Source organism: Sparus aurata, chromosome 23 (assembly GCF_900880675.1).
Source record: "Sparus aurata chromosome 23, fSpaAur1.1, whole genome shotgun sequence".
NCBI classification, from domain to species: Eukaryota; Metazoa; Chordata; class Actinopteri; order Spariformes; family Sparidae; genus Sparus; species Sparus aurata.
The window spans coordinates 7632867-7651331 of NC_044209.1; the positions used below are offsets into that span (position 1 = coordinate 7632867).

General features: G+C 41.4%; 3 protein-coding genes across 11 annotated transcripts in view; 2 read left to right on the plus strand and 1 right to left on the minus strand.

Annotated features, from left to right (window-relative positions):
• usp43b (ubiquitin specific peptidase 43b) overlaps nucleotides 1–1716 on the plus strand; it is an 84962-nt gene extending 83246 nt beyond the window's left edge. Inside the window, exon 16 of the mRNA XM_030408051.1 lies at nucleotides 33–1716. Coding sequence (XP_030263911.1) covers nucleotides 33–43 — 11 coding nt within the window. The 3' untranslated portion in view covers nucleotides 44–1716. The remainder of the gene's footprint in view (nucleotides 1–32) is intronic.
• Nucleotides 1717–11459: 9743 nt separating this feature from the next.
• On the minus strand, nucleotides 11460–16006 carry mchr1b (melanin-concentrating hormone receptor 1b). 4 transcript variants are annotated; one of them, XM_030408632.1, is made up of 4 exons: nucleotides 15093–16006; nucleotides 14252–14307; nucleotides 14065–14102; nucleotides 11460–13848 (listed from the first exon to the last, which is right to left on the minus strand). In XM_030408632.1, the coding sequence occupies exons 1-4, from the start codon at nucleotides 15093–15095 to the stop codon at nucleotides 12818–12820; spliced, it is 1128 nt and encodes a 375-aa protein (XP_030264492.1). In that variant the 5' UTR covers nucleotides 15096–16006; the 3' UTR covers nucleotides 11460–12817. The 4 variants fall into 4 exon arrangements, with proteins under 4 accessions (XP_030264492.1, XP_030264495.1, XP_030264494.1 ...); XM_030408635.1 differs by lacking the exon at nucleotides 14065–14102 and having other exon boundaries at nucleotides 14252–14262; XM_030408634.1 differs by lacking the exon at nucleotides 14065–14102.
• The window catches only part of grb2b (growth factor receptor-bound protein 2b), a 35111-nt gene continuing 31880 nt past the window's right edge, over nucleotides 15235–18465 (plus strand). For 4 of the 6 annotated variants that reach the window (XM_030408636.1, XM_030408640.1, XM_030408641.1 and 1 more), the window contains exons 1-2: nucleotides 16016–16208; nucleotides 17781–18040. In XM_030408636.1, the coding sequence (XP_030264496.1) occupies nucleotides 17963–18040 (78 nt within the window). In that variant the 5' untranslated portion in view covers nucleotides 16016–16208; nucleotides 17781–17962. Of the gene's footprint in view, nucleotides 15474–16015; nucleotides 16209–16589; nucleotides 17404–17780; nucleotides 18041–18465 lie in introns of those variants that run through there. The other 2 variants (XM_030408638.1, XM_030408639.1) reach the window with 2 other exon arrangements.

The window sequence follows — 18465 nt, forward strand, 5'->3', positions numbered from 1 at the left end:
ATTACTTTATTGTGGTTTTTTTTCATTATAAGTGCCTCTGTGACAGCCCAGAATGACTATTGAACACGAGGACCTCTCTGCTGATTTCTCCACATGGCACCCAGAGAGGCTCCCCACAGAAGCATCGCTGGAAACGAAGTCCATCTTCTTGCTCCCCTTCATAGTACTGTTCTAAGTTCTTACCTGTGTGTGTCTTAAACTAAATCTATGCAGAGTTGAATTTACTAAGGAGAAATACTGCTGTAATGTGTTTTTTGTCCTTGTTTTGTTTTAAAAAGCAGTCTGCTGTTGGATTTATTTCTGAATTTATGATCGATATTTGAAAACTGGAGGGTGATTTTGGGAATGTTTCATGTTTTAAGCCCTTTATGCTTTCAGAAAACCAACATCTGCTCATGCTGGTTATGCGCTGGAAGCCATTCAGCTAATAAAAATGGCAGATAAGGGGCTAAAACATGTACAATTGTTTGACACTGCAAAACGTACTAACACCTGCACTGTAAATTGGCTGCTACAACAACATTTTTTGCTTTGTCCTTTACTCTCATGTGTATGTTATATTATCGATGAACTTTCATTTTTTAAAAGAAAATAATCAATATTTTGCTACATGAAAGAACGTATATGCCACATTACATTGCTGATGTAGGAACAATTACATTGAACTATATCAGCAACGAGCAGGGTTTCTATGTCTGTGTTTCAGGTATCGATTGAGAAGCTTGTGGATTTTCAAAAGTCGAAAACATGAAGTTGTTTAAGCGCGTTCCCTTCGAAATTGCTATTTTCTGATGTTTTTTCTTGAGGTTTGCTCTTTGGAGGGATGACGAAGAGCTCTGCCTACATCAGAAAACAACAGGAGTCACTGTCGTGACTAAAAGCAAATAAAACTATTGTCCTTCCCTGAAGGTTGCAGAGCATTAAAAGAGGACTTTTGTTTTTCCACCTCTGCTGAGCAAGAATGTCAATTTATGTCACTTTCACTTTCAGCTGGGTTTGAATTCTTGCAGATAAAATGTGAAGCTAAAGCTCAGTTTGAAGCTGTTTTCTTATCTGGGATTGAATAGAGGGTTCACACTTTTTGCACACACACAGACACTTAATTATTAATTCTCTGCAGCCACAGGGATGTGATGAGTCCTAACAGTAGTCTGCTACATTCACATAAACTGTAATAAAATATAATCACCACAGATGGTGAGGCAGTTCGTTCTCCTGCTGCCTGTCTAATGTATATTTAATTCACAGTTTGAGTATCAGCACAATGCTCTTTGGTTTCCTCATGCATTGTAAATGTGTCACTTGGGTTTACTGGGGAATGTGAACGTGAGCGTCTGGATTGTTCGCCGTCATTGTAACTGTGTTCACGTCTCATGTTGTGTCATTTAACGTTACTGTTTAACAACACTCTCTACCAAATGAAATGAAAGTACATGAAGGATGTTTCGGAGACATTATTTGGGAAATATGGCTAGATTATATTTTATTATTAACTTTTTTAAAAGTCTACATTTTGTACCTGATGTGTAATTATGTAATTTAAGTACCAGATTAAAACTGTATGTTTCAGGTGAAGTCAAATTGATGCATAATGTAAGTTGGGTTGAATTGGTCACAACACACGAAGGTCCCGTTACTGGACTGTCTATAATGTCTGCTTAATGTACTGCAAGTTGTATGGATTGCAAATTAAACACAGCTTTTCTCACAAATGGATTCGGTGTAGCTGCGTGATGTATTAGCAAAGTTTTTAGCCCGTGGGTCTCATCGTTCTCAATTCTGGCTCTGCTTTAGTGTTTATTTAAGGATGCAAGGCAGGTGTGCTTCTTTGTTAGTCAAGCAACCTGTCAGCTGAGGTAGCAGCACTCCAGAGCTCTGATGAAGCCTTGTTTCTCTGGAAAAAAGAAAGAGAGAGAGATGTCATGGCTTTTTAAAGTGTTACCTCCAGTTGATGAGTAGCCAGGTATGTATAATGAATAGGGTTAATGAATGAGAGCCGATTCGATGCAATTAACTGGATTTAAAAAAAAAAACGTTTTGGGATGAAGACCAGAAAGATGCTGGAAACAAAAAAGTTACTGATAGTACCACAGAAGGAGGTGAATCTACCCGCTGGAATCACAGCTGCCTTTTATCTTCATTTTATTAGTGACAAACTTCAGGACTTCTTTAGGAAAGTACCCACAGAGGAAACTGAGGGTTATACGCAGCAAAATGACTAGTGACGTCCTAATCATCTAAGACATCCTAATAAGAAAGAAACTGAAAAAAATACAAGCATAATTCAGGAGACTTTTGATCAACAGGTCACAAAAGATCTGTTTAGAAAATATCAAATGCTACTTTGATTCAGGTAATACGGTGGAAACTCGAGGCTAACATGACCTTAGGAGACAATAAGAGTCGCTAAAAAGCATATCCATCCATTATCTATAACCGCCTCACCTTCACTTGGAGACATTCCCAGCTGAAACCAGGCGACAGGCTGCCAGCTTACAACAGGACTAACATAGAGACAACCATTCACACAACAGGACTAACATAGAGACAACCATTCACACAACAGGACTAACATAGAGACAACCATTCACACAACAGGACTAACATAGAGACAACCATTCACACAACAGGACTAACATAGAGACAACCATTCACACAACAGGACTAACATAGAGACAACCATTCACACAACAGGACTAACATAGAGACAACCATTCACACAACAGGACTAACATAGAGACAACCATTCACACAACAGGACTAACATAGAGACAACCATTCACACAACAGGACTAACATAGAGACAACCATTCACACAACAGGACTAACATAGAGACAACCATTCACACAACAGGACTAACATAGAGACAACCATTCACACAACAGGACTAACTTAGAGACAACCATTCACACAACAGCACTATCGTAGAGACAACCATTCACACAACAGGACTAACATAGAGACAACCATTCACACTTCCGTTCAAACCTGGGCACTTCAGAGTTGACGTTTAACCCACCATGCATGTCTTTGGACTGTGGGAGAAACATGCAAAACTCACACAGACAGGCTCAAGCACAGAATCTTCTCGTTGTTGGTACAGTGTTACAGTTTTTATTGATTGCTCTGACCTGCTTAAACAAACTGGGATCCACTTGGTTTTCATCATCACTGTCTCAGCAGAGCACAAGACACCTCTTGCAAATGTGTTAACCCTTTCTCATTGGATTGACACATTTTCCCCACCCTTTTGCAGAACAGTTAACACAGATGTCATTCAAGCAGTCCAAACTCTATTGTTTTAGCTATGGTAACCAAACAGAAACCATCTGTTCCTAACTATTAGAAACTACCTACATCAGTATGAAATCACTAAAGCACCTGTTTGACACGCCTAAACACAAATCTTCAATGAGCAATCAGTCTGCAGGCCTTAAAAAGTGCAGCGGCTGTGTTGTTCTTTGCCAACATGGATTGAAGAGGTCTAAGGCAGATGAGAGTGAGAAATAGGTGCAGAGGAATGTCAAGGTTGGATGGCATGCAAGAAGATTTTTCCCTTGGTTCATTGCAAGAGAGGATAATGAATGTGATGTGGATGAGGCCATGTGGCCCCATCGTCAAGACAGAAGAGACTGAGTATCAATAGTGGCTATTTCTTATACTCTGCAGTAATAGATTGTTAAACTTTACTGTAATATTTTATATCTTTAACTTCTTTTCTATGTTTTAAAACAGGTCAGTTGTTCAGGAAAATGCTTGCTGTGAAGCTGCAGAAATGTTTTGTGAACTATGAGACTACCAGCTTTCTTATTTTCTTATACTCTAATAGATTCTATTTTGGTTTCCATGTATTTTGTGTTATATTTACAGTATTTCAGTTTTCAGCCACAGTTCGAAAAAAAGAATCAATGGAATCAAAAAAATGCATCAAAGCATTTCTGATTCTGGATTCAATTCTTTGCAATAAGGCAAATTTGACAACAAATGGCAGGAAAGCTACGTAGAGTAATAGGCCACAATGACAAGCAATGGTGCATCAATTCGCACTGAGTGCTGTATTTTGTATTTTGTTGTCCACTGTGTAATGGTTGATTGGAAGAGCTCATACACTTGTTTGCAAGTTGAGTTGTTTGAAAGCAAAATTAGCTTTTGTTGCATATTTTAAATGTTTTGGCACGGTTAGAGCCTTTTGCAAACAAAATGAGTAATTTCGACCATGAGTGCCACTGTTTCGGCCTGTGTGTTAACTGTTTTGAAAATTTGGAGTTTGAGTTGACTGTTGCATCAAAGCAATCAATAAAAACTGTAATAGCTATTTTACTGTTAAATGTGCAGTATGTAGGAACTGTTGAATTCATAGCTTACTCTAAACAAAAAGGTTAGCTCAGTTGGTAGAACAGGTGTCCCATGTACAGTGTCCTCACTGCAGTTGCCTAGGTTATGAGTAGCGAGCAGCATATCACCAGAGTAAGCGCTTAGCCATGTAGCAAGGGGGCCATGGGGGGCATTCCCGGCTTTGGACCAGCTCGGAGCCTCTTTGACATATCGTCAATACTAATACTCAAGTCAATTCTTATATATGGCACCTTAAACAAACAATGACATACATGTATTAAGCAATTGCACATTGTAAATGGTTAATAAATCCTGTGTAGTTATCTATAAACATTAACTAGATGGCCAATTAAAAGCAGCAAGCGATTACAAACCTTTATAATTGCTTAATGAGGTCATACTATGTTTTGGGGGGTTCTCCTTTCCTTTTTTGTGCTATACAGCCTTTTTGTGCATGTAAAAGATCTGCAAAGTCAAAAAGCCTGAAGTCTATGTCAAAGGGAGTTACTCTCTCACTGCTTGCACTGCCTGAAATGCCTGGTTTGGAGTCAAGCTTTTACTTCCATGACTTATATGCCTCACTATGTAACAGACGTTATATAAATATGTATTTATATTTACTATGAAATATATACACTCCAGTCAGTCAGCCGTCACACAGTTGCTACTGCTGTAGCAGCGTTATTTTAGATCACACTACCTTGCTCGGCATGACCCGCCCTACTGTACCTCTGATTGCCAAATCCTGCCTTTTAAGTAAGGCACATGTGCAACTCTCACCAAAGATAGAACAGAGGCAAGATGTCTCACTCTTTAGCTAAAAATGGGCCTTCGAGACACAGTATGAAAGGTGGTGCTGCAGCAATGCAGCCTATGAGAAATAATAAAAATAGAAATAATGTGTTTTTTAATCTACAAGGACCCCCAAACAAAAGTATGAACCTGAAAATGTGCACAATATGACCGCTTTAATTATTGGTTCATAAAGCATGTCACTGAAGGTTATATTATTTACCATGTATTCATAATGATTGTTATAAAGATACACATGCAAACATGGCCCTAAATAATCTGTAAAAATGTGCCTTGCCATTTTAATAACAATATCCTTACACATAGGAATGTGATTAGATGGCCTCACATATAACTGGTCATTTACATACTGTATATTTATATCCCTTATTTACTTCCAGCATTTTACAGAAGCCCACCCTGCTGGCAAACACATGAGTTCCAGAGGTCAGGCTGAACGGCAACACCATCAAGATAAATCAGCAAGCTCTACGGAGGCGTTATTTTGAAAATTTCCATAAAGATGCATTATTCATTGTTATATTCTCAACGAGACCGTGCACTTCTCAAAATTAGTGGGAGCTTCAGCAATGTTTATTCTTAGTGCCCACCAGCTGACATGGTAAAGAACAAATTGAGAAGGTTCATATAGTACCTGTATTTTTGTTGTTTTCACAGCTATCTCAACTCAGACAGCATCACCATTATGATGTGGAAACACTTAATGTCGAAGAAATGCTTCATTTAATCAGCCTGTTAGCAGCTCGTCACAGAATGTATATTTGCCCATTGGTCCGATGTACGATTAAGCCTATAAGAAGCTCGCTCTGTTCTTTAATAACACTATCTGTCTCTGACTATCTGTCAACCATGACGTCACTCATTAAGCCTCCAATCAGAGGGTCTGTGTGCACTTCTAATTTACTCGCTGGCCTGTTTGTAAAAATGAAAAGGACTTCCTGTTAATATGCACATTTCTGCAGCTAGGTGCTGCAAATCTAATTAGATCGACTTTAGCGAAGACCTGCTGTGCATGTAAAAGGACTGCGCCATAAACCCGTTTGCCGGTTACTGTGTTTACATGATTATGTCTGCTACACGCACACACACACACATCTAGACACAACACAATGTCCAATGTGGATGTTAAAGTCGTAAAAGTAAACACAGATTGTGCCCTTTAACATTGTCAACAGTCCATATGCTTCGGCAGGGAGGACCAGACTTAAAAGCTGCACAGAGGAAAAGCGCTGCTGATCACATGTAGAATAAAAACTGCCCTCGCCGTCACATTTCCAGAAGCACCTTTCAGAAAAATGGATGCTAACACGGAGGAGGGGTGCTGGAGCAACATAATCGCCACACTGACCCTCTGATGCTTTATTTGATGTCACAGGAAAGAGCTCTCACTGTCACTTGCAGAGATGCAGAAATGTCCACTTTCTTTATCACCTGAAACACACACAGACACACACACACACACACACACACACACACAACATTGATCTACATGAAAGAGAATGCTTTTTATTTGAACATGGGCTGATTGGACACTGGACAATTCAATTAAAAATGCCACAGGCTACTAATGAAATGTGACCCCAGAGGGGGCGGGCAGATGTCGACGCCATGCTGCTTTTTTTCTCTGTAATCGACAAATTTGATAGAATTCTCTCTGCCTCAAAACTGACTAATCTGCTCCACGTGTGGATCCATGGTGTCGCTGTGAAATGAGGGATAAGTTGTAGAGCTACGGCCCCTTGCTGCCGACACGTACAGAATCGGAATTTCAATTTTGACTTATCTCTGCACACTCATGGCGATTCTGTCGACTCATCCACGTGTGATTCTCATTTAGATAGGCCCGCCCTGCTTCTGGCTTCCTCGTCTCGTTTAATCAGACTCCAGCGTGAACACATCAGAGCCTCAGGTTGGATGGGGTGGTTAGATGTTCGGCGCCACATCGCTTCAAAGATGTCACATTGGAAATTCTGTTAAAACCACCAAACACGAGGATAAAAAATAATGGACAAAAAAGTGAACGAGCATATTCCCCTCGCATGTTGAACTATTCCTTTAAAGTTGTTTGATCAATGCAGATTGTTTATGCTCACATCTTTCTGTTAGGCTAACTAACAAGGACGTTGATCCTTTGCTGTGAAGACAGTCAGCATGACGCAGCAGAGCTGTCCCTGACAGAGGACCAAACTCATTACAGCGAAGGTAATTGCTGTCTTTGCTCACGCAGAGATCGGCGCGATGGCTGCTGACGTGTTGTTGTTCTGAGGCCATTGCTGCCGCTTTGCCGCCGTCGCCAAAGGGTGATATTGTTAACGATCGGAGCGAGGGCGGACACCTGCTTGTGTTTTATATTAGAGCCACTAAGTGATGAATGAAAGGTAACATGAAGGCACCTCTGTGGGCATTGGAACCCTCACATCAAATGGCATGATTTTTAATGTTTATTGTTTGTTATGAAAAGTCAATTTCAGGTGTGGCAGTTTCATAGGAAATAACATGAGAAATGACCCCTGCGTCTGCTTTTTTCTCCGTTATTTAATTCGGATGGATGGGCATTATTGTGCAGCCATTATTATGTGTCTTTATCAGTCGTCTGAATTGGGAAGAATGAGTTTTGCCTGAGCTAAATTTGAAAATGAAACTGCTGGCACATTGACGCTGGCACCTGAAAGTAAAAAAAAAAAAAAGGTTGCTTGAACTAATGAAAATTAAAAACATAATGATGAAGCGAAAGGCTCATATCCGGAGAACTTTATCGTTGGAATCTAGTGAGTGGAAAGGGTTAGTTAATCAAGGGAAGACAAACGGTTTGAATATCTTACGGGTGTGGTGTACATCATGGACGCTCACTGACTCTAATTAGTACCGAGCCGGTTCTCCACAAGAAGCCTTTATGCCCAATTGATTTCCTGCATTGACAACCAAAGACAACCAATGACAACAAACAAAACAATCTGATTGTTCACAGACGTTTAGACAGCTGGAATGTGCCTTACGCAAGAGAATGTTCAAGCCCTTACCAGACGTCACTGTTCTTGTCAGTGCAGCCTCGCCTCTGCAGAACAAACTCGTAATTTGTTGTTCAGCTGTGTATTCACTGAAATCCCACAGCTGATCACTTATAGCAGCGGGTAAAATACTCTCTCACTATTCACTGAATTCAGAGACATGCGGCCGCGTCTTTGTGGTACTGTCTCTTTCGTTTGTGTCTCTTTGTGGTACTTTTGTCTCTTTCCTTTGTGTCTCTGTGGTACTTTTGTCTCTTTCGTTTGTGTCTCTTTGTGGTACTTTTGTCTCTTTCCATTGTGTCTCTGTGTGGTACTTTTGTCTCTTTCGTTTGTGTCTCTTTGTGGTACTTTTGTCTCTTTCCATTGTGTCTCTGTGGTACTTTTGTCTCTTTCGTTTGTGTCTCTTTGTGGTACTTTTGTCTCTTTCCATTGTGTCTCTGTGTGGTACTTTTGTCTCTTTCCTTTGTGTCTCTGTGTGGTACTTTTGTCTTATGGTTGTGCCTCTTTGTGGTTCTTTTGTCTCTTTCGTTTGTGTCTCTGTTGTACATTTGTCTCTTTCCTTTGTGTCTCTGTGGTACTTTTGTCTCTTTCCTTTGTGTCTCTATGGTACTTTTGTCTCTTTCCTTTGTGTCTCTGTGGGGTACTTTTGTCTTATGTTTGTGTCTCTTTGTGGTACTTTTGTCTTTCGTTTGTGTCTCTGTGTGGTACTTTTGTCTTATGTTTGTGTCTCTTTGTGGTACTTTTGTCTCTTTCGTTTGTGTCTCTTTGTGGTTCTTTTGTCTCTTTCGTTTGTGTCTCTTTGTGGTTCTTTTGTCTCTTTCGTTTGTGTCTCTTTGTGGTACTTTTGTCTCTTTCGTTTGTGTATCTTTATGGTACTTTTGTATCTGTATTTTGTGTCCCTTTGTGATTATCTTACTTCTCTTTGTGAACATTTTGTGTCTCTTTGTGGTTGTTCTGCATCTCTATAATGACTTTCTCTTGCTGCTAGGTGCTGTTAATGTAAAAGCCCAGCTTGGGGATGTGTTGTGACTTTTGCAGCTCCCTGTGGTTCACAGTAACATCAGCCGTTACAGTTTGGCAGAGAGTGAGAGAATTAAGGGCAGAGACTAAAAAGTGAAAATTAATGTGAACTCCCTGCTAAAAAAAAAAAACTAAAAAAAAAATCCCTTTGTGCAGTGGAGTTTTTATCTCGGATTCTGTCTAAACCCCCCATCTATAAACACATTGTGTGCCATGAAAGACTCAAAATCTCATTTCTAGGGGAGTTGAAGCTTCACCACAGGGTATTATAAAGCTATCAAAGCGCTGTTATATAAACCTGCTATAAAATGTATGTATGTGTTGAATTCCATAACACTTCATGACAGCATCAATGTTCATCACATGTTCTGCATCGGTTTCCTCGGACACGTGTTGCCTGGGGGAAACATTTAAACAGAAGCCTCTGTTTTTATAGCTGCACTGTTAAATAAATGCAGGTACCGAGGGAACACGAATTCATGAATAAGTGTCATGCTGAGAGCAACGAAGGTGGGCCCAAAAGCGAGAGACAGCAGGCGGCCATATCAATGGCAGAACTTTTATTCCACAGTAAATCACAAGGAAGAGGTTTAACGGAACAGCAGGAACGCGAAAAAAGCGAAACAGCCGACTCATCAAAGGCTCAACTAAAGACTGGTGGGTTAAAGACGGATTGTTTCATCGGCACATTGTTTGGCCCTCGAGTTTGTTTGTAAAGGCTCCTGTAATTGCAGTCTCATCAGCAGAACCTGACCCGTTCTGGCCTCAATATTATCGGCCCTGTCAATCATTTTAGGAGAAAAATACCAGTGGTTCAGCTGCTCTCTGAAGCAAATCCTTTCATTTTCTGGAGGCATTTCTTCATCAGAAGTCACACAACGTAGATACATTGGGTTTCTGAACCTCGCGTATCTACGTATGTTCTGTGCTGGTACAGTTAACGAGTAATTACATCGTACATTGCGATGCATTACGTACATTTCTCAACTGGATTTTGTGCTCTGACTCACTGAAGCGTACATTTATTCCGAGAGCTGTTCTGTACACTCGGACTGAATGCACACAACATTTCAACTGGGAAACTAAAAAAAAAAAAAAAAAATGTTGATGTTAGTTCTAGACTGTGACAAACAGAAAACCCAAGGACAAAGACACAAGGACGGAGAAATCATATCTTCTTAGTGCCGTGTAATCCTGGCTTTATTCCAGTATTCAGCGGGTCATACTTCAGATCCTGCCACCTGACATTTCGACATGCAGTCGTTCAGTCGCCCCACTGTGACAAGCTGGAGGAAAAGAAAGAGACAATATTGCCTCCAGCCCAAGTCTGAACTGCCACGGCATACTTTTCTTTCCTTTCAAGCTTTGTATGTGGCCTTTCATGCTACTCAATGAAGATATTTCAGTTGTATTCCACTCTTCATCAACACTTCTCCTCACATATATAACAGTTGAAAATATGTTATAAAAGCACGTTTCTTTCATACGCCTCTGAATGTCAAAATGGTTTGGAGCACTGTAAGGACAGTCATCTCTGCATCCGTGAGCACGTTCTAACAGTTAAAACACGCAGCAAGGTACAACAGTCACATCACAGTAAAGATTAGGGCTGGGTATCACCAGGTACCTTGCGATACGATACTATCACGATATTTTGCCCACGATAACGATAATATCACGATACAGCGATTCTGCGATAATTGATACGTTGCAAGAAATTTCATCCACGATACATCACGATATCTGTGTCACTGAAGAAATTCAGAATTTATTGACTGCACTGAATCCATTTCACAGGAATGACAAAACACTGTCAATCAATTTCACATGAAAGACAGCCAAGTAAACAAAGAGTATATTGCACAGTGTCTCTTCTTAACACACACACTGACTACAACTATCATTAAATATCTATATGTGTGGGTTTCAGAGCTACTTAAACCATTTTTTTAATTTTATTTGGTTGTATAGCTATGTTTGAATAAAGATAAAGCTGTCCTCCGAAGAGGGGTGGTGGTGATGGTGGGCCAAAAAAAATAAATAAATAAATAATAATATTTTTTTTATTTTTTATTTTTTATTACATTTTTTAATATCGATATTTGGCACCAGTGTATCGATAACGTACCTCAAGACGAAATATCGCGATATATCATAGTATCGATATTTTGGCACACCCCTAGTAAAGATGCCCACTTAAATACCCACACAGCTGTTAAATATGCATGCATAAACAACCTGTTTAAAGACAGTTCTGGAACAATAAAGATATCATTACAGCATTTAAAAAGTTAGACATTTATGAGTCACACAGATATTGAGTTTCTCTGTTCAGAGGAGGACTGTTTGTGCCACGGCCATCTTGGTGAAAAATGTATGCTAGACAAACATAAGGACTTGCACTGTAAACTCTGTCTACTAATCACAGCTTGCAACATATAAACAGCTAGCACAGTTAGATTCTATCAAAATAATATTCAAAATCATATTTAAGATCATAAAAATGATCATCTTGAGGTGCAGAACCATGCCATTTTATTTGGCTACAATGATATTATCAATTAATCGCCTTTAATGCAACATCATGTGACTTTCACCTTAAAATGACAGCTTCAAAATCGTGTTGATGGTACGGTGTCTTGTAATACGGTGAATGGTGTCACTTGTTCTGCACTGTGTAGCTTCAGTGAGAGGGCAGGATCACAGCATTATATACATGTTTACATCACAGTGGTGTTGCATTCAGGGCGGGGGGGGGGGGGATCACACAAAAGCCAATTTCTACATAATGTGGCTTCAATTTTGTTACGTTTGATGCAATCAATGTATCATGTTTTGCACAATTTTTATATAACCACGATATCACTGGCTGCTTTGAGAGTGACTCGGGGATGCATCCAAAAGACGTCACAGACACAGTATTTAATCAACCTGCTCACCCCCAGTAAATATCAGGGGGGCTTTAAAGGTGCAATATGTAATAATTACAGTTGAAAACATTATAAATACAACATCATAAAAGAACAAATTGTAAAGAAAGAAGAGTTTTGAAGATATATTAAAGATGTCTATGCGTTGTGCTGCAGATTAGCAGCCAGCCCCGACCCGTTCCCTTTTAAAATACCACTCAGTGCTCCCAGTTTGGACCTCTGGCTCCATGGCTAACTGAGCTAACTAGCGAACAGGAGCTACAGTTAGCAGCAGTTAGCAGTTACTCTGGTGAAATGCTGCCCCCTACTTGTTTGGAGTATGAATTTGACGGATGGCCAATTCTTACATATTGTGCCTTTAAGTCAATCAAAACATCCAACTGTTAATTAGCCTGTGTCGTTTGTTTTTCTATTATTGCACGTTGCTTTTCTGTCTCAGGCTGAGTCTAAACAAACATGGCTTTGGCAAATTCGATGTACTGTTCATTTTTTCTCTTTTAAGTAAAATGTTGAGTATCTATCATTAACATTGAAAATGCCAAAAAAATGTCACAGATTACATCACCACTCAGCACATAAATGCACTTTAAAGTTCAGTACAGTCACAACTGGAACGGAAATCCCTCTTTAATGATGCTTTTATGGACACAGAAGTGTTTGTCATTAGTTGCAGCTGGAGACTTGCTGGCAACGTTTCTGGACAGCCAATCTCAGTGTACAGCAACAGTAACAGGCAGCATGTTTTGAAGCAGTTCCCTTGATGAGTGCAGGTGAGATGGATGGAGGCTGTCTGGTGCCATCCTCAGACACATGCTGCCATCAGCCAGAGCAGGGGCGACCCTGAACGTCCTGTGGGACGGTCGGATGGCTACGATGAACTTCCTCTTAAACGTGTCACTTAATACGATGTAGATAAACGGGTTAATGCAGCTGTTGGCGTAGCCCATGCTGATAGCAATGTTGTAGGCGTACAGGAAGGCAAAGGTGGGCCGCTGCACTCCAAGGTGGGCCAGCTGCAAGATGTAGTAGGGGGCCCAGCACGTGAAGAACGCCAGGCATATGGCCACCGCCATGCGGGTCACCTTTCTCGTCCGCACCCTCAGGCTGGGCTGGGGGAGCGGGGCAACCGTAGCTGACATGTTTTGGAGAATCTTAAAGAAGACCCCGCAGATGACCACCCAAGGCAGAGCAAAGGCCAGGAAGAACTGGTAGAGGGTGAACCAGTATGTATCTGTGGCTGGGTTGGGCAGCAGGAGAGCACAGCCGACTGAGCCATCCTTGAGAGGCATGAGTCCTGTGTACATCCACACCGGAGTGATGGAGACCAGAGAAAAGACCCACACCAGAGCTACCGCCGCCCCGGCCACGAAGGGGGTTCGAACATGTTTGAAGCGGATGGGATGGACAGTGGCCAGGTAGCGATCCAGAGTCATCACAGTCAGGATGTACGTGCTGACAATCTGGCTGTTGGAGTCCAGCGCCGTGATGACGGTGCACATGGTGCCACCGAAGCACCAGGAGCCGTTGCCCACAAGCTGGTGGATGAGAAAGGGCATGCCGAGGAGGAAGAGGAGGTCTGCGATGGACAAGCTGAAGATGAATATGTCTGGGACTGTCTGCTGGGAGCAGAGCTTGGTTTCCTTCACAATGGTGTAGATCACGATGCAGTTACCCACGATCCCCAAGAAGCAGATGACACCAAAGATGCTGGGCATGAGCACATTGTTGTACTGCTCATGTTCTGGCGAAAGGGTTACAAACAGAGCAGTCTTTGTTACTCGCTTGGTCTGTGAGTCTATTCTCAAAATACATCCTTTGCTTCAATGTACTTTCTTTAAAGGTGCTTTTAATTCGATTAGATTTGGATTTTTATCAATGTAAAATAGACACATCCCCAAAAAACTTAATTAAAAAATTGAATGCATGAATGCAGTATGTTAAAAACAAATAAACATACTCATAGCTGCACCATATATAACTCCAACACCAAAACCACTGGATCGGCAGAGGGAAAAAAGGTCACAAAGATCTATTAAGAATGCGTAAAAAATAAATTGGCGACACAGCACTGACAGCACTTACAGAGTGGGCTTGGCCCATTTAAAGGAGTTCGTGGTAAAAGGAGAAGAAAACAAACAATTTACCTTCTTCTGGCCTGAAGGGTGCAGAAGACGAATTCGTCATGTAGGCAGAGTCCATCCTGAAAAGTGCTCAAAATAGTCAACTTACAGTTTCGGAAAGAAATAAAGACCTACGACATGGGGTGCCGTGAGTAAAGGACCAAGAAAAGGAAAGCACATATATACATATAACCAGGAAAGAAAGAAAGAAAGAAAACAGCAGAGGAGGAACGACGCAAGCTTGTTGAGGTTATTCAAACTTCTTCCTCGGTGCGCGCGACAGGCAGCCGACGGTTGCATGAAGACAACATGAGCGACGTCACAGCTCTGAAAACCGGCGACACCGCACTCAACACACACACACACACACACACACACACATACTGCTCGAGGTTGAGTACGGACTGAGAGTGTGAGACATGGCAGGTTATTCTCTTAATGTCGTCTCCTCTGTAAGCCTACCTACTATGTCAAACAAAGGCTGTATGTGAACTTACTGTATTATGCCCTTCTGTGATAGTCCCAAACTGTTCACTGTCCATCACATCTCTAACACATTTAAAGCGGTCTGGTACTTACACGTTACTTACCTTTTTAATATAATTTTTTATTGGTGTTTTTACGCCGTTTTCCTTATTCTAGACATATTTTTGCTTTATTTTAAACATATTGTCCCTTGTTGCCCATTCATTAACTATATTTGTCGTCTCGAGGACATACAAGTACAGATACACGTGCGCCTTATCCCTGCTGTCCATAGTTTTACTGCATACTCTCATATTATTGTATCAATATTATTATTATTATTATATCATTATAATTATTATTATTTTTATGATATACATTTTATCTACTTGCCATGTACCATTTCTGTAGCGGTGTCTCAAAGCAAAAGATTGTCACACGCCTGAACTTCAACAACCTGAGCGACGGTGAAACATTCTGAATCTCGAGTCCTGCATTCCGAACAGTTCCTGATCTGCCCGCTAGGTGTCAGCACCGTCAAGGTATTTGGTAAACGCGTCTGTCGTTGTCGCACACCGGGCCTCCAAGGCTTACAATTCAAAGCAGATGTTCCAAAAATCAACAACAAGTGAAAGACGGCCAACTATCGGCCAAATAACGGATTGTGCAGTGGGATAAAGGTGGCAGCTAGCACGCTAACTCACCGCTGACACTTTGTGAGAGGATGAAGGCTACTCTATTTCTTTTTTTTGAGCAGCTCGCCTGGCACATCTTCAGAGTGGTGAGTGTGCGCTATGTGCATATTTGAATTACACGGTCAATTTTTAATGAGAGGAACCAGCTGAAGAACTGCTGATCGCTCGTGGCTTATAAAGTAGCTTATTATACTCAACATAATAAGTCACTTTATCGAGAAGTTACAGCAGGTCAGAACACTGAGCGCAGTTTTCACTGGCATGTCTACTTTTACCGCCCGACTGCTGATGTCAGCCACTCGTTTAGCAACAGTTCGATGTTATATTTACACTCATAAATCTTGAAGCATTGAGATGCCTCTGCCCCTATCTAGGCCTATTTAATCATATATTCTACCTCACTTTTATGTCACGATTATGTCAAATTTCATGAATTGTATGGATCTGTGCAGGCGCAACGTGTGACCCTCTAATTTGAATCACACCAGCACGAGGTAACCTTTGATAATTAGGGGGGATAACGAAAGCTAGTTGGAAGCCAGTAACAGTTCTGTGGTGGGTTTGGCAGACAAGTGCAACAGACTGACAGGGAGGAGCTCCAGTCGCAGCGGCGGGCAGACCCTCCCAGCGCTGTGGAAGGAAGCGGAAATAAACGTCGTAAACCTTATGCTAGTAGCTACGTTTAGGCTCCTCGGACGGGGTGTAAGCGACATCAGACGTACATCGTTTGTTGCCTCTCAAGAGGAAACGGGGAGCGGATTGTCGCACGATAGGGTGTTTGTTTGTTACGGTGGCAGCGTCGAAACGGAATATCTCGAGTGGTGAGTTTTCTTTGTTCTTTCCCCTCACGTAAAAGTTGTGTGCTCTTTCCTCTCGCGACGCAGGCTAGGCAAGTTCAGTAACGTTAGCTGGGCTAACTGTGCCTCAGAGCTAGCAACAACAGCTTGCGCTATGAAAAAAAAAGGTGTTTTCTTCCCTTTCACATTTGCCAACGCGAAGCTAGCTCACAGGCCTCGGGCGTTGATAAACACCCCGTGTTTATTTTGAAGTGGACAGTTGTGTTGAGTAATGTCATCGTGGATTTCCCCGCTGTGGTAAATTAACGGGGTTAAGTTTGATATTCACACGGCATCGCAGTTATTGTTATTCGACCGTTAGCCGGTATGCTAGCTCGAGCGTTTCTAGAACGCTGGGCGCAGGCTGTCTGTTGGAACGGATTCGTTTCACTCGAACTCGCGTGAAAACGATCGAAAACACGGTCCGATGTTTAAAATGGCACATTTCAACATGTTAAAATCTGACTTTGGTCTGACATTTGAAACATCTCGAGATGGTTGTAAACTAAAGAGGATGGTCGCAGTCTGTCGCCGTTAGACCTCGGCTTCCCTTGTCATTACTTTGTCTCTGCTAACGTAACTTCTGTCACTGATGCGCTGTGTTGATCGCTTGTCTTCAGATACTGGGGCCATGGGGTTGACTTGTTGACTGTTGTATAACTGTAAACAATGGCCGCAGTCCCCTTTTAAGGACTTATTGTTTCGTTGCTGTCAAAATACTTCCAGACAAGCTAATGTTGTCGCTGTTTTGGGGTAACGGTAACGTTAAACATTATCCATGACGAGATGGTTTCCGTCAAAACCCTGGCGTTTGGCATTTGCAGATTATTCTTCGTGAATTCATTACTCTAATGTAGTCATCTGGCCGGCTGTCAGATTTTAATGGCCTCATTGGATGCAGAGCTGTTCGTTATTAGTGTGAACCCATCATTGCTGCACGGGGGCATGTTAGCAAACAACTTAATGAGATAACGTAGCTTCATCCATTTAACTCAGCAACTGCAGGTTTAGCCAGTATATCAGTGACGGCTCGGTTTAAGTAGGCTACCGACTTATCTGTGGCCCAGGCCAGGTGGTTGGCTGTCAGCAAAGTCTTTAGCAATTTGCCATCGATTGTCGTAAACTCTGCGTCCTGTCTTCTCATGAAGGAACATGTAGGCCTTCACCAGATTTCACTCAGGTTTGCCATTGGAGATGATCATTCGAGCTTGTGTATTGTATTTTGGATATTGTTGGATCTTGAGAGAACAAAGCATGTGATGTCCAGAGCACAAAATCATTTTCTCATGACTACAGGAAAACTAGAACTGAAAGACCGAAAGACTCATTTGCACATTTTTCAGATATTCTTTGACCAAACCTGAATTTGGGGTGTTTTTTTTTTGTTTTTTTTAATTCTCGCCATATTATTTGATTTATCCATCTAAAATATGAATCTTCGTATTTAAGAACAAACATGTCTCAAACAAAAAAAACACATCTTTACATAGCTGAGTAGTTGTTGCTCCACTTTGAATTTTTAGTGTGATTCAGTACCGTTTTGTCTCTTCTTCACAGGCACCTTACTGTAACCTTTATGTGAGGTCAAAGCACTAAAGGAACGGGTCACAGACGGGAGGAGAGACTCGGAGAGAAGCATCTGGCCACGGAAGCCTGGATACGTGTTTTTATTTTTTATTCAGTCCCTTATAGACGACCACAGCCCAGCAGTTTTTTTCCTGCACGCAGCAACAGCAACCATGGAGGCCATTGCCAAATACGATTTCAAAGCTACTGCTGATGATGAGCTTAGTTTCAAGCGTGGAGACATCCTCAAGGTAAGCGACAACTATTTGATCGTTCGGTGTTAAGGCTTGTCTGCATTACTCACCAGTACACGGTTTGTTTCCTGCATGGTTAATCATATCCGTCTTGTGTATAAATAAAAAGCGCGAACAACACTATGCCAAGAGTTGCCTACATTGTTTTAACACACAAAGTAGATGTGGAGGTTTATAATCATCAACCAGCAAAGCAACAGTACCTTATCTCTATCTTATGCTGAGATCATTAATACCTGATTTTCTTGTCATGCACTTGTTGGGCGTATCTGTCAAACTCAAACGCACGTTTAAAAAGAGGATAAAGATCAGCAGGCTCGGGCTGTAGACTGAAATCCAAAACACTACCATGTGATGGTATGTATGTTAATGACATGTGGCAACAGAGCAACAACATTTTAGGCCAAGATGCTGTGTGGCCC

Excerpts from the sequence above, each read along its gene's own strand:
- mchr1b (XM_030408632.1), bottom strand. Across the intron at positions 14,103-14,251 it reads ACCCTTCAGGCCAGAAGAAG|TGGTTTTGGTGTTGGAGTTA; the intron begins GTAAATTGTTTG and ends CTGCCGATCCAG. Across the intron at positions 13,849-14,064 it reads TATATATGGTGCAGCTATGA|AACATGAGCAGTACAACAAT; the intron begins GTATGTTTATTT and ends CCCTTTCGCCAG.